At 35.5% G+C, this 14127-nt stretch overlaps 1 protein-coding gene across 7 annotated transcripts; it reads right to left on the bottom strand.

The window, feature by feature from the left end:
• Nucleotides 1-3891: 3891 nt before the first annotated feature.
• On the bottom strand, nucleotides 3892-13548 carry LOC18447883 (uncharacterized). Of its 7 annotated transcripts, none has more exons than XM_088846240.1 (7): nucleotides 13346-13548; nucleotides 12542-12580; nucleotides 11988-12217; nucleotides 7640-7696; nucleotides 7460-7521; nucleotides 6881-7098; nucleotides 3892-4451 (listed from the first exon to the last, which is right to left on the bottom strand). In XM_088846240.1, the coding sequence occupies exons 5-7, from the start codon at nucleotides 7505-7507 to the stop codon at nucleotides 4268-4270; spliced, it is 450 nt and encodes a 149-aa protein (XP_088702366.1). In that variant the 5' UTR covers nucleotides 7508-7521; nucleotides 7640-7696; nucleotides 11988-12217; nucleotides 12542-12580; nucleotides 13346-13548; the 3' UTR covers nucleotides 3892-4267. The 7 variants fall into 7 exon arrangements, with proteins under 7 accessions (XP_088702366.1, XP_088702365.1, XP_088702364.1 ...); XM_088846239.1 differs by having other exon boundaries at nucleotides 11988-12249; nucleotides 12552-12580; XM_088846238.1 differs by having other exon boundaries at nucleotides 12552-12580.
• Between the last annotated feature and the right edge of the window lie 579 nt (nucleotides 13549-14127).

Here is a 14127-nt window from a genome sequence, read left to right as displayed (position 1 = left end):
AGAAAAAGTACAAGATTTATATGGTCTTATTGAGAGTATGACTCTTGATAGAGTAGAATGACATACCAAAATTTATGTAGCCGACCCCAGATAATTGGGACAAGACTCTGGTGATAATGATGAGATTAAGATATAAGGCATGTGTCCACCCCCTTGGAAATCCATTTCTCCAAAATCATATTGGATGTGGCTTGATTACACAAAGTTCTATGTTATCCGAACCTTATCTGAAAAAAAACTCAATTTTGGGCTTTAAAAAGAGTCTATTTTGTATTTCCTGAGTGTTTGTTTCAATTCTTCACAAATCTTTGCATTTGATGTGCATTATTTTTTAAACACCAAATTTCTAGATTTGAGGTAGAAATGGATTTGATGAGCTTGGGATGAAATTTGAGCCCTAAATTAGGATAAAACAAAGGAGCACATGCATCCTAGGACACCAAAAGCTTTTTAAAAAAGGTTAGCTAATATTGGGCTCAAAAGCAACACCAATCGAGAAAATGGACCCAAATGCAACATTTAATACTATATCATGGGGGGAGAATCAAGATTGTTAAGTGGATTATTCAAAATATGGGAGCTAGATTAGCATCCATATATTTATTTATATTACTTTAAAATGAGAAAAAATCTGATGGGTTGAACCATCTAGTTCCTCAATACCCAGCATCTTTTGTGGGCCTAGGCCTGCAACGAATGGGATGAGAAATTAGAAGGGGGTGTCTCAAATGTTGCAAGGTTACTAAACAGAGGTGGAGGACGACGTAATAGCTGTTCACCTTTTCAGAATCTCATTCATGATTTTGCATGCAACAGTTTATTTTCTAGAATTAAAAGGGGGAAAATCATTGTTTTAAAACTCATTGATTTTTTGTTAGGACTGGTTATATAGATGGTTGAGATATAAATATATACTTCAATCTTTATTTTATTTTTATTTATTTATTAGATCATTGATTTAGACTGATCCAGATTGTCGATCCAATGATCCAACACAGATTTGTGAATGAACGATATGCCTTACCAATCCAGGTTTTAAAACACTATGAAAACAAGGGTCTTGATCTCTTACAAAATTATCAAAATTATCCGGCGTTGGAAACCCAATTAGTGTAGGCATTTTATTAATTTAACCCACTTTTGAGGTTTCCAAACCCCAAATAAATAAAAATTATCAAATTATCCTTTTGTAATGACTAATGAGGCAAAATCGGTATTTTAAAAATATCATTTGAGGAAGTATCTTAGTGAAATAAAAAAAATAAAAAAAAACCAACTATTATTAATTGGAGTCATTTGACCCCCTTGATGACATAAAAGGTTGCGACCCTTAAATAATATTTTCCCTAGGCCCCGCCCTTCTAACAACTTAGCACGGTTTTCCCTCAACTCTTTTTTTTCTCCCTTTTTTTTTTTTTTGGGGGGTTAATTCGGTAGGGGAAGACAGGCCTTTATCCATTTTTTCAAATAGTTTAGAAGTTAGTTTTTCTAAAAATTTTAGTGGATTGGTATCAGCAAAAACAAAAACCACGACATGGCCACTAGGGTGTGGGGTTGCTACCACGACGATCCCAATGTTATCTCACTCAGACCTGTAACGTTCGCCGCTCTCTCTCTCTCATTCCATTCCCCAAATAAATAACAGGCGGCTCCTGCGAAGAAGCATTGGATTAAGTAAAGGAAAGCTCCTCAAGAATCTCATAAGAAGCTTGAAATTGTAAAATTGAAGGATTATTTCAACAAACATCTTTTTGCAAATCTGGGATGCTTAGACTTTTATTGCGAGGGATAAAACCCTGGGAAAGCCTAGGATTAGTTTCAGAGTGTTATGGTTCATTATGTCTCCAGATACTTTGATTCTTGAAAGAAATCTTCACGACAAGCACATAATAGATAAAGAAATCTTCACGACAAGCACATAATAGATAGAACAATAGCAAGGCTCTTCACCGAAAAACTATAACCTGTCTCTTATATTTAGTTATTGTAATTTTTGGGGTTTTCTTATGGGTGTATATGGATTCTTTTATAATTTGCTGGTTTGATTCTTTCAAGGTTTTTATAATGGGAAAAGTTTATAAAAGGCCCTACCTTAAATTGTAAAATTAAGGTGCACCTAAAAAATACATGGGAAAAGGTTGTCTTGATGTTGGAAAACATTAATCATTTCGAAATCGAGATGTATGGAACTGAAAAAAAGGAAAATTTCGAGTCTTAAAAATAAAGGTGCGGTTTGTATAGAACCGACGCTCTAATCAATCAAATTTGAGCCCATCTTTAAATAGTGTCAAGAAATAAGGTTTTAATATTGAAATTTTTGTACTAGCCATGAAATATATTTCCATTGTTAATTATAAAATTTAGAACTTCAAAAATAGTGTAGATTGAACAGATCTATGAAAACTTAAAAATCTTGAAAATTGACGGTTAAAAAATACGTTACAAAATGCGCTATTTCCAAAACTTAAAATCCATTTTTTTTCTCATGTCCATCCGTCTTGATGTCAAAATATCAATTTAATGATATTTGGATACCAATTTAATGATATAGTAAAATTTTTGAGATAGGCTCTAATTTGATTGTTTAGAACTTAAGCTCTACATAAACTTTTCCCTAAAAATAATACATCTTGTGAAAATTTATCTAGACCATCCATTTTCAAAATTTTCATGTGTTTATATATCTACTTAATTCGAATCATTTTTTGAGTTTTGAATTTTATAATAAAGGTGAATATAGATTCTCACGCTATCCTATAAATTTTTAATACCAAAATCACAACTTCGAATAAAATTTTGCAAACCTTACACAAATCACACCTTTTTATAATTGGGTGCGGTTTTTATAGAGCCTCTCCAAAGAATCAAATTAAAACCTACCTTCAACTAGTGTCAAGAAATGTGGTTTTAATATTGAAAATCTTTGTGATAGACTTAAAATATTTTTTATATTTATTTATAAAGTTTAAAGCTTAAAAAATAATGTATATCGATCGATCTATAAAAACTTAAAAATCTTGAAAATTAATGGTCCAAAAATGCATTACAAAATACATTATTTCCAAAACATGAAATCCATTTTTTTCCATGTGAATACATCTTAACGTCGAGATGATCAATTTGAAGATATTTGGACATCAAAACAACCTCTTCTAGTAAAATTTTTGTGGTAGGCTCAAATTTGATTGTTTAGAGCCTCGGCTCCATACGAACTTTTCCCTTTATAATTTGGGTTTTCTTTTGTTTGATCATTGCTCTTTGTTTTTGTAGATTTCTTTGTGGGTTATGCAGATTAATTCCATGAAAGCCCAGGGGTTCGAGCAAACCCTAGAAACTTTTTCTATTCATCTTTAAGGAAAATGGAAAACAATACCAGAACCAGCCTGGATTGGGGCAGGGTCCACTAAACCCATCCCAAGTCGGGTCCTGCTGCAGGGTTTGGGTCAGGGTCCACTAAAGGGTCGGCTGAAATAATGGGTGAGATCCAGGCCGCTGCCAACCTAACCCAAGATCCTGCCCTTTTATATCAGACATGGAGATAGGATGCACCCATGTCATTAGGACAGAATCATAAAGGGAGAATGTTCCTGTGGACCCAAAACTGGTACCCGCGAAAGAAACAAGAACATGTTGCAGAGTTCTCCACCTGCATATAGACAATGAAAATGTAGAAGACTCCAAAAATGAAGAGGCCATGTGCTGAGGCTTCTCCCCCTAGAGTGACAAAGGATATAATGAAAAGGGAAGGGAATCCACAAACGCAACGGAAAGGCATGTCGAAGAATCACGGAGACGAATCAAGCTTGCAATAATGAAAGGGGTCAAGCTTCTCTTTCTGCAATTGGATGCAGAAGCTAGCAGCTATTTTTTTTACCCACTAACACAATTGAAGCCTCACAAAGAATAATATCTTATAAACCATTCAAAAGGAAAATGAATCTCCAAATATATACACACGAGAAAAAATACCACATTCCAATGAATCCAATGGAGTATGTTGTATGATACACCATAAGGCATGAACAGTTGTGGGGCAAAGTCAATCTTCACCATCCATCATTAGGAACCGATGGTGATGCCCCCTTTGGAGTACCAAACACCATACTATACTTTTCCAAGACCTAGACAAGGAAGGAGGCCATTTCCATAATATCGTATCAAAACAAGGCACCTTGACAAACAATTTACAATGGTCACCGAGGTATAGCAAGTGATTGGAACCATAAGGCATGGGTTGGGATCCAATAACAATTAAGCAAAACCAATGTCAGCATACATACACTTCATCATCTTCAGGGTGGAGCTTTTGGAGCGCCTTTTTTGAGTACACTGTAACGGCAACTGTTGCAGCAACTGCCCCAAAGAAACCAAGGGAATTGAACAATATCTGCTGCGGTGACAAGAAGACATGACCATGCTGAGCATCGGCCATGCTCCTTATCAAAATGCCACTGTACCATTCCCACAAATACCAAAAACTAAGTAATAAAACTCATAAAAAGTCCAAATATACACCAAGAAGAAAAAATGGAATATGAACAAACAATGTAGCCTCAGATGAATGTCCCTGTGGGCCCATTTGTTAGTGGGAAAGGACAGTGGATATGACCTTGAAGTAGTGAATAGTATTGATGTAATGGACTGTACAATAGTACAGGTAATGCTCTACAAAAGGAAAATAATGATGTCTACCAAATTTCCCTTTCCTGTCTGATATTTCTGAGGAAAACCTTCATAAGTTATTTAAAAAAAAAAACTATAGTTCCAGCCATCTTGACCTGAAAATTATGGGGGGTAGAACCTGAATCTGTAGAATCCATTTTTGTAGTTTTTATTGGTTTGTTTTGTATAATATAATTCAATTGCTCTTTCTTCCATATTTTTTGGATGAATTTCTTCCATACTATTTATGAGGCACAACACCCCATGTGAAGAGAATAAATAAAGCAAGAAAGGCAATACAAAAAGAAACCATGAGATTGGAATATATATGTACATAAGATACTTGGGCTAAGTGGCTAGCTCAGAGTGCACAATACATGCCTAGCTGGGTGGACCAGTTGAGTCTAAATAAGTGGGCCTCCAATAATTCAATATCAGTTATGTGGGTCCCATGACGTCCTAAACCCATGGGCACCACTAATCAAGATTTTTTCTTTTTTAATCATCTAGCAAGACTTGATTGCTACATAATTCATTAAAAGTAGGGCTGTTTTTTCATCTTTTCTTCCCTAACACGCACAATATTGTACATCTCCATTCCTAAGAGATATTATGGGGAAAGATGAAGGTCTCAATCAATACAACTTAAACCCCCTAAAAATGCAGGACCCCTGTCCATAAACTGGATACCGTAAATGAAGAAAATATCAAGGATAAGGATCATTCATGAAAACAAATGGGAGAGAAACAAATAATAAGAACTTTTTGAGTCTCAAACATTCTTACTAGATTAGGCCAAATCAAGAGATTCAAGACCATTGGAACACAATAACGACTCACAAACCAAAAGCCAGGATGACAAAGGTGGAGCTTGTGGCCCTAGTGAAACAATTGGAATAACTTTTTTCTGAGCCTGATAATCGTTCTTGCTATATAGGGACAAAGCATGCCCCTACTTTTTTTTTTTTTTTGAGGGAGGATAAACAAGACCATTACAATGCAATAATGATGCACAAAACAAAAGGCAAGGATTGCAAGATAGTCTTATGACCCTGTTGGGTTTTAGTAGAAAAACTACAAAAAGGTTGAGGCTAATGAATACATTATTAAAGGAACCAAATACTTCCTCCATTATTTTCAGGTAGGCTGACTGGGATTCATGCCTTCCTAGTGTGCTTTCGCTGCCCTTGCACAATTAAAAATCACATAATGAACCAGGGGAAATGTATCAAAATACACCTAACTCAACAACTATTTAATATTTTACCCATTTTCAACTATTCCAACTCATGATCATGTGTATTTTGATGGGCTCTTTGAAATAAAATCAAAAGATATGGACAAATGTTAAACAGTTCATCATTTAGGTGTTATTTGATAATTTCCCATTAATAAAAAACACGTACAGTCTAGACAACCTATCATTTGTCAAATATATCTAAGGAGTTAATTCAAAACCATGGTAAGCCTTAGAAGAATCCAAAAGGAAAATTAAGTGAAGACATTTCTTGCTTAAAGCAAGAAGTGATTAGGTGAAAAAGAGATAATGCCAAAAAATGCAACTAATTACAAACATAGCATCTCCAAGAGGAACAACATAAATTGGAGAAGACCCAAACAATGGTATAGCTGCTGATAACAAATAATAGACAATAAGTCAATAACAATTCTCCGAACATATGCAATCCCAGTAATAAATATAGAAGTAATCACAAGAAACCTAGCACAGTAAGGAACATAAAAAACAAGGCGCCATCCAGCGTCTAGCATACTAATCTTAAGTTGCCCATAAATATCATCAAAGCTATGTCACCATCTAGATTGAGCAAAACTAACATGTTTGAAGCCAATGAGAAAGCCTTGTTCACAATAACACATTCTTAAGAGACAACATCAAAGGTCAGAAATAAAAGTATGGCGACATTAAAATGGAAAAAACAACTATTACTTACATTTGTTTGTAGTAAATGAGTTAATCTTACATGATATGTGCCAGAAATCTTGGAGTCACAAGATATCAAACATAGAGATGTTAAAATGCAAAATAAATTACATATAATGTACACATGTTATGGGTAAATGCGGCATATGCAGCAACTCATATCATTGGCATAAACATGAAACAAGTCGTCACATTAGTTACGATTTAAGAATCATCAAACACCATTACTGAGTTTTGTAAGCAAGCAACTTAATCATGTAAAGTAAGACATCGAACCTGTAGATTGTGACAAAGGCTTCTGGCACCATGCCTACCAAAGATCCAAATATATAAGGACAATAACCAACATTTGTTGCTACAGCAGCATAATTAAAAATAATATACGGAAATGGAGAAATCCTCAGTAAAGTGACAGCCCGAAATTGATGGAACCAATTCCCTTCTCCAGCTAACCTCACAGCAGCAGCTTTCTTTGGCCATCTTTCCAGCCACCTCTGCATCAGATGAACCACAGTTATGCTGCAGATTTTTTATTAAACCTTCGTTCCCCATTAATAAATCACTAGCATTGCAGAAGCATCATTCTCTAAAAAAAACTGGCCGTCGACATTCAGTGCTGTGTGACTACATTTATAAACATTTAGGGCAAGTGCACCATCCACATCCTGAGTATGTTATATGGTACACGCAGCTGGGGTATCCACCACCTCCCTCATTCATCAAAATGAAACTACCATTGGTTCCACTATTCAACATATAGAATGTATAGCGGATGCCTCAGCAGTGTACTGTATACCAATCACAGGCACTGTATGGTATACTTGCCAAACATTTAAATTTACACGAAATACTCACGTGTATTCTGTGCTTAAAATGAGAACCAATGAAGTATGGCAAAGACATTCCCACACTTGTGCCTGCCATTATCAATAAAAACCCAAATCCATAACCAAATGTTATCCCTGCCAACCACATACAAGGAGCTGATGGTAGCAAAAGTGCAGGAAATACAGCCATAGAAGCAAAAAGAATAACCCCAAGAACAGAAGTGGTAAATGTTGCTGTCTCCCAATCCAAGACAGGCACGACAACCTGACAATGTAAACAGCAAAATCATAAACCAACAACCAAAAAAATAAGGGGGAAAGAAACTCCATGCTACAGTGAATTTCATTAGACAACAAGACGTAAAATAAAAAAGCTCCAAGTGGAAAGAAAAACTACAAAAATAGTCCCGGAACCCTTCAAATATAGCTGCAGGGCGGCAACAAACACAATGCCATGTCTAATGGAAGATCGCAAGCAGTTTCAAATAAAAAAGATCACAAGAGAAGGCACAATGTTTAAATACAACTCAACCAAGAGAAATACAACGCCATACCTTTGTGTGAAAAGAAACTTCGAGGTACCATTTGTAATCAGAGATCAGCTCTCTATTTTCGAAAAATTTCAAATACTATTAAATTTACTGAACATATGCCATACACCGATTTATTTTAGATGCTTAACAGTTTAACAACAGCTTCAGCAATTATTGATTTCCAACGTACTTGGTTATATGACTCTGACTAAGCCCATTGATTTCGGATTCCCTTACTAACTCTCTATAAAAGAAATATCCATAAAATTGTGTTTATCAATTACACACTGCTTCAATACCATGGAATAATAGAAACATGTAGAAATAATGGCGACACCCCAAGATAGTAATATACTAAATTCCTCATAAGAGAAAGGCTCGATTCGATAAAGGGTGAGCGAAAGGCTCAATTCGATAAAGGGTGTGGTTTGCATAAGGTTAACGTCTTAAACAATCAAAGTAAGGTGCACCCTCAAATGGTGTCAAAAGATAATGTTCAATCCTAAAAATCCTCGTGATTGCCAAAAAATCTATTTTTGCCTCTAACTATGAAATTTAAAGCTTTAAAAATAGTATAGATCGAGCAGATCTATGGACACCTAAAAATCTTGAAAATGAACAGTCCAGATAATGCATTACAAAATGTATTATTCTTAGGACTTAAATTTTTTTTTTTTTTTTTTACATCCATATATCTCAAGGTCAAGATGATCAGTTAGAGCATTTTTTAACTTCAGAAACCTTTCGGGTAAATTTTTGGGGTGCACCTTAATTCTACAGTATAGGTTTGACAACTTATACAAACTTTTTCCTTCAATAAATTCCTTCCTTTATGGGTAATAAATTCCTTCTTTGATGGGCAACCAATTCAACCAAGAAATACAATGCCATTTTTTTGCGTAATGCCATTCTTTTGCGTGAAAGTAACTTCCAGATGCCATTTGTAATTAGAGCTCAGCTCTCTACTTTCCAAAAATTACTAAAATTACTAAATTTAATGAACTAATGAAATACACCTATTTATTTTAGACCCTTAATAGTTCAACAACAGCTTCAGCCACTATTGATTTCCTATGTACTTAGCTCTTTGATTCTGACTATGCATACTGATTTGGAAATATCTTTCTAATTCTCCATAAAATAATAATCATACAAACGAACTCTAGATAAAACTAGGCTTATTAATTACACCTTGCTTTAATACCATACGTATTGATCTGGGAGTCCCCTACTAACTCTCCATAAAATAATAATCATACAAAAGAACTCCCCATAAAACTATGTATATTAATTACTCTCTGCTTTAATACCATGGAATAATAGAAGGAGCCAGTTTCTATGCGGCCAAGCCCGCATATGTACAAATGTGGGCCCCTTAATAAATCTATTTTTGAGATGGAATTTAAGACTTAACTTTTAAGGATATGTAATTTCTAAAATGGAGATCATAAATATGAAAAGTAAATAAAATTTTAAAACTAAAAATAATAATTCTAGCAAGAAAACATTTGAACCGTTAGTTTCCATTGCTTTTAGATGGAACACCTATTTGCATCCATCTTTAAGATGGATGCCCTACACTTTCTGGACTGCATATGTAGAAATGCGGTCCAGCCCGCATGAAACAATTTTCCATAATAGAAACATATAGAAATATTGGAGACACCCCAATATAATTTACTAAATTCCTCCAATTACAAAGGCTTGATTCAACAAATTCCTTCTTTGACGGGTGACAAATTCAGCCGAGAAAAATGTGAAGATAGATGTACCTCAACACAAGCTTTCAAAGAGTTCCTATCTGGTATTAGCAACTAAAAGTCTCTTTCATACCTCAAGACACGTCGTCAAAAAAGTATGGCACATACCTAATACTTGGCAATTTATCAACAAGACAAGCCCCTTTAACTTCCTTGGGTTCCTTTGTGTAACTAATCTGCACAATAATTCCCTCAAAAAACAAAAGCCAGCTGCTAAGCAATGCCACCTAAAACTTCATCATGCAATCATTCACATACTGCTGCCTGTGATGAACGCCAGACTTTCATATGAAAATTACTGAGAGAAGCAGTGTTTATTGTTTGCTCTATCTAGATGACACCAGAATCATGTAGAATAATGTGAACAAAATTAAAGACAGGAGCTTCCAGTTTCATTAACATATGAAATAACACATTCAAGCTATACAGAAGATATTAGTACGATACAATGTAAACCACCCCAAACCCTAGGAAACTCATGTAGTTGCTAAGAACATCTTAGTCAGAAGACATGTCCAACGAGTAGAGGGGAAATATTCATCATGTGCCATGCTTCCAAATGACCCAAACTTTGCCTTGTCGTTGGGTTTATTACTTAAGAGAAGGTAGAAAAGAAACCCCGTGCTTAAACCATTGAAAAACTGCAAAAAGAGTACCTAAATAAAGCAAGGAAACTTGAAATCACATGCTATGTTTTGTACGCAAGCAACATTTGGCCACTGTATTTTATGTACTGCAGAAACCTATAGAACCATATAGAGTCCTGTCAACCATTGCTAAAGACATCTGTAGAACCCAAAATGATAAACACATTTCCATGGTAAGGAGATTGCCAAGTTCCATTAATGTAGATTCCTAGGGAGATTCAGGCAAAGAATACCCACTTAGTCTTTCGGGAAATGAGCCCTACTACCAAATCCATTGACCTTTTCATCAAGAAAGGCTAGAAAGCCTTTAAAGAGAGAACACACACTACCTTCGGAAGACTTAAACGTGGTGAATGGTTAACCCAACTGTGTGAAACAATTCAAAATGGATGAGAGACCTAATTAGGCTCATGGTTTTATATTGAGGTGGATGATTCACTAAAAGTCATCGCATGGGCCAACAAGCAGAGGAGCCACTTAGTTTTGAGATCAGGTAACGGCTAATACAACATAAGATTGCATTGCAGGGACTTCCAAAACGTTATTTTCCAAAAATCTAATTATTCAGATACATATTCAGATAAATATACGCATATATTAAAAATGCACCATGAATTGTACTGATAAGCAAAAAAGGGATTGTTAATTGTTCATCAATAAAGTGTGGTTTCTATTTTCATATACATAAACCAACGCAATTAAGAACTATCTATGATCACACACCAAATGACACATTTGGTAATTAGAAGATAAGGGAATAAAAGTCACAAATGACAATCCCCAATTAAAGGACTAGAGAAGAAGCTAAAACTTCAAAAAGAATGGATGCAACTATCAGATTCCTTTGGACTGACTGAGATATGCTTAAGATGGCAGATGCACTCATAAGTCAGTCATCTTTCTCATTCCCTATAAGGTTACAAGCTTTGAAAATTCATTTCGCTCTTTGGAAACTCATTATCAGAGGGCATAATAACAGGATCTTCAGAGAAACTATCATTAACAGCCCTGCCCTCAAAGAATTGGTGGAATATTACATCATCAGTCAGGCAATAGTCAGATTGGAATTTTGGGACATTAGTTTTGTTGACCTCATCAACAAATCAATAATTTAAGATCGCTTAGCTTGTCGATCCCTTAATTGGAATAACTAAGCAAGAGGTCACTCTAAGTATTACTGAACAGCTTTCTGAGCACCCATGTTCAATGGTCCAACTCAACCAACTCCCTAAGATAAAATACACAAAAGGGGCAGGTCTCGGTTAAACACGTCCAAGTTTCAGGGATTTTCATCCTGAACTGGCAGCAGGGTCCAAGTGACTGGGGCAAGTGCTAGCCCAAGTCACCGATCTTGTAATAACTGCAAACAATTTAATTGATGTGTTCGCCACTACACTACACTACAAAATGGCATAGCAGATTTGGAAAAAAGATACACACAGGTTGCATCAAGGGAACTCAAAATCAAACATAAAAAATTCCACGTTATTCATTCTATACTGTTCTCTAGAGATATGCTAAATTAAAAGCTGAAAAATGATCCATGATAATATATCATAAAGAGGACTGAGCTCATTCATTATCTAGAACAAGATAAAAACAGTTGAGCACGCTACCTTATCTAAGAGAAATGGTACTCCCCAGATGATGAAAGCAGCTGCAGCTACAAGTAGGCAAAGGCATACTAAAATCGTCTTCACCCACCAACATAAAGAACAAGATCTTGATAGGGTTTGATTTTGCAACCTCCCAAATTCCTCAGATTCTGGATCATTCAAAAAATCCAACCTTACGTAGCTACCATTGTTGTCCTCCATTTGTTCTTTTGCTTCTAAAACTTTAATGTCTGTCACAAGAAGGGAAGTCATGGCCAAGCACCTTCTTAGCCAGTCAAATTCTTGTCAATTGCATGAATCATTGGTACAAATATGAGCCAATTATGAGGGGTTTTCCCTCATAAAAATATAATCTTTTCTATTTTTTTCTATTTAGAATCCCACTAAAGAATATTCACCATACAAAAGAAACTAACTCCCAAGTGTGGTGAGAAAACTGATCTCAAAAGATCATAATGAGATGACAAACGAGAAAACCTCCCATTTGTCCGCACATTAAACTTCAACTCGCACAATTTATTTAACCTTGAAAGCTTAAAATTCCCAGTAAACACCTCAAAATACCTTAGAAGACCATTTTTCTCCTTCCAGTTCTGCAACCAAAAGAATACAAAAGCTTTGAGAAATCAAAAAGGCAAAATGGAAACCAAATATGATTCAACAAAACACACAAAACAAATTTGAAAACGGCCTTCGCCTGAAATTCACCGTACCTAACAAATTAGGAACAGTAATGATGCTAACCGCCAATATATAATTATTAGAAACTGAACCAATTCTCTATAGATAGCCGATATATTGGGACACGAATCTGGAACAGAGCTCAAAATGCCTCCTCTGTAAACACTAAAACTACTGGGCACCTACATTGAAACCTAGACAGAATGGAACCCTAGAATGAAGCTCTAGCACCTGAAATTCAGGGTGATAAACCCAAAAAACGAGGTAAGTCCCGTGATAAGGCTTTGACAGCGGCTCTGAGAATCCAAGGATGAATCTTTTAATGGTCAAACGACCCAAATGCAAACCCTAGAATAAAGGCAACCCCTTAATGACATTGAAAGGAAAGCCTCATCTACTAACCCTGAGACAAAATCAGCAAATCCTTGTGCCCATCCTTAGAATGGAACTTTTAATTGCAGAAAATCCTCATAGACAAGCACGAAGATAAAGCTTTAACGATGGAAGCCCTACCCTCTAAACCCTAAAACCAAATAAACCTAATAATGGAGCTCCGACACCATGGAGAAAGCAACAAACCATTAAAGAAAACCAGAAAACCCCAACAAAAAGTAAGACCTAGATTCGAGCTTCAGCAATGGACGAAAAATCAATACAAAACGTAAAAGAAAAAGTACCTAAATGTCGGCAAAATCCATGGCTACAAGGGCCCTGCTCTCCCTGTAAAAAAGAGGTAAAAAACAAAGAGAAAAGCTTTAAAAACGATGGCGAATTCTTGAAGGAAAGGAATCGATCAAGAACTCGCCATCGATCAGAGAGAAGCGCAGGAGCCCGAAACCGATTCTGAGATTTTTTCCGCGTTTTTTGCAGAAAGAGAAATGAAATGCCACACAGGCTGGACATTTTTAACTAAGTCTCTAATGGCAACTAACAAAAAGTGGGCCACATAATGTATGACACGTGTACACACTTGAAGTAGACGTGGCGGGTTTTGATCGCTTAGGATTGGAGCGTGGTGTACACGTCGGACAACGGGCAATTACAAATGATCTTGTTCTTAATCTTTGTTAAGTTGGATAATTATTACTTAATTACTAGCCGTTTTGAATGGTTAGGGGGGTGGTTTTGGGATTTATGATGCGGTTTCGCAAGGCCTTGGCGTTATGGAAAAGAAATAAAAAAAAGGTGGAGCCTTACCTTAAAATCTTGTCCGAAAAACATTTTTATTGTGGAAAATCGTTAAGATAACTTTAAAATCTATTTCCACCATCGATTATAAAATTTATAATTTAAAAAGTAATGCAGATAATGTGTTATAATATATATTATTTTTATGATTTGGAGTCTTAATTCTTTTATAATCGTAATGATCAAGATCGAAATGATTAATTTGAATGTTTCCTAACATTGAAACTATAATTTCAATGAATTTTGAAGCAACGATTTACTTCTTGTCCAT

This window comes from Amborella trichopoda, chromosome 9 (genome assembly GCF_054954075.1).
Source record: "Amborella trichopoda isolate Santa Cruz 75 chromosome 9, AtrichopodaSantaCruz75HAP2 v2.0, whole genome shotgun sequence".
Classification (NCBI taxonomy): domain Eukaryota; kingdom Viridiplantae; phylum Streptophyta; class Magnoliopsida; order Amborellales; family Amborellaceae; genus Amborella; species Amborella trichopoda.
Note: the sequence above shows the minus strand (reverse complement) of the source record. Positions and strands in the feature narration are given on the sequence as shown.

Excerpts from the sequence above, each read along its gene's own strand:
- LOC18447883 (XM_020675715.2), bottom strand. The coding sequence starts at position 12,239 with ATGACTTCCCTTCTTGTGACAGACATTAAAGTTTTAGAAGCAAAAGAA. Across the intron at positions 7,697-11,987 it reads TACCATTTCTCTTAGATAAG|GTTGTCGTGCCTGTCTTGGA; the intron begins GTAGCGTGCTCA and ends TTACATTGTCAG. Across the intron at positions 7,099-7,459 it reads ATTTTAAGCACAGAATACAC|AGGTGGCTGGAAAGATGGCC; the intron begins GTGAGTATTTCG and ends CATCTGATGCAG.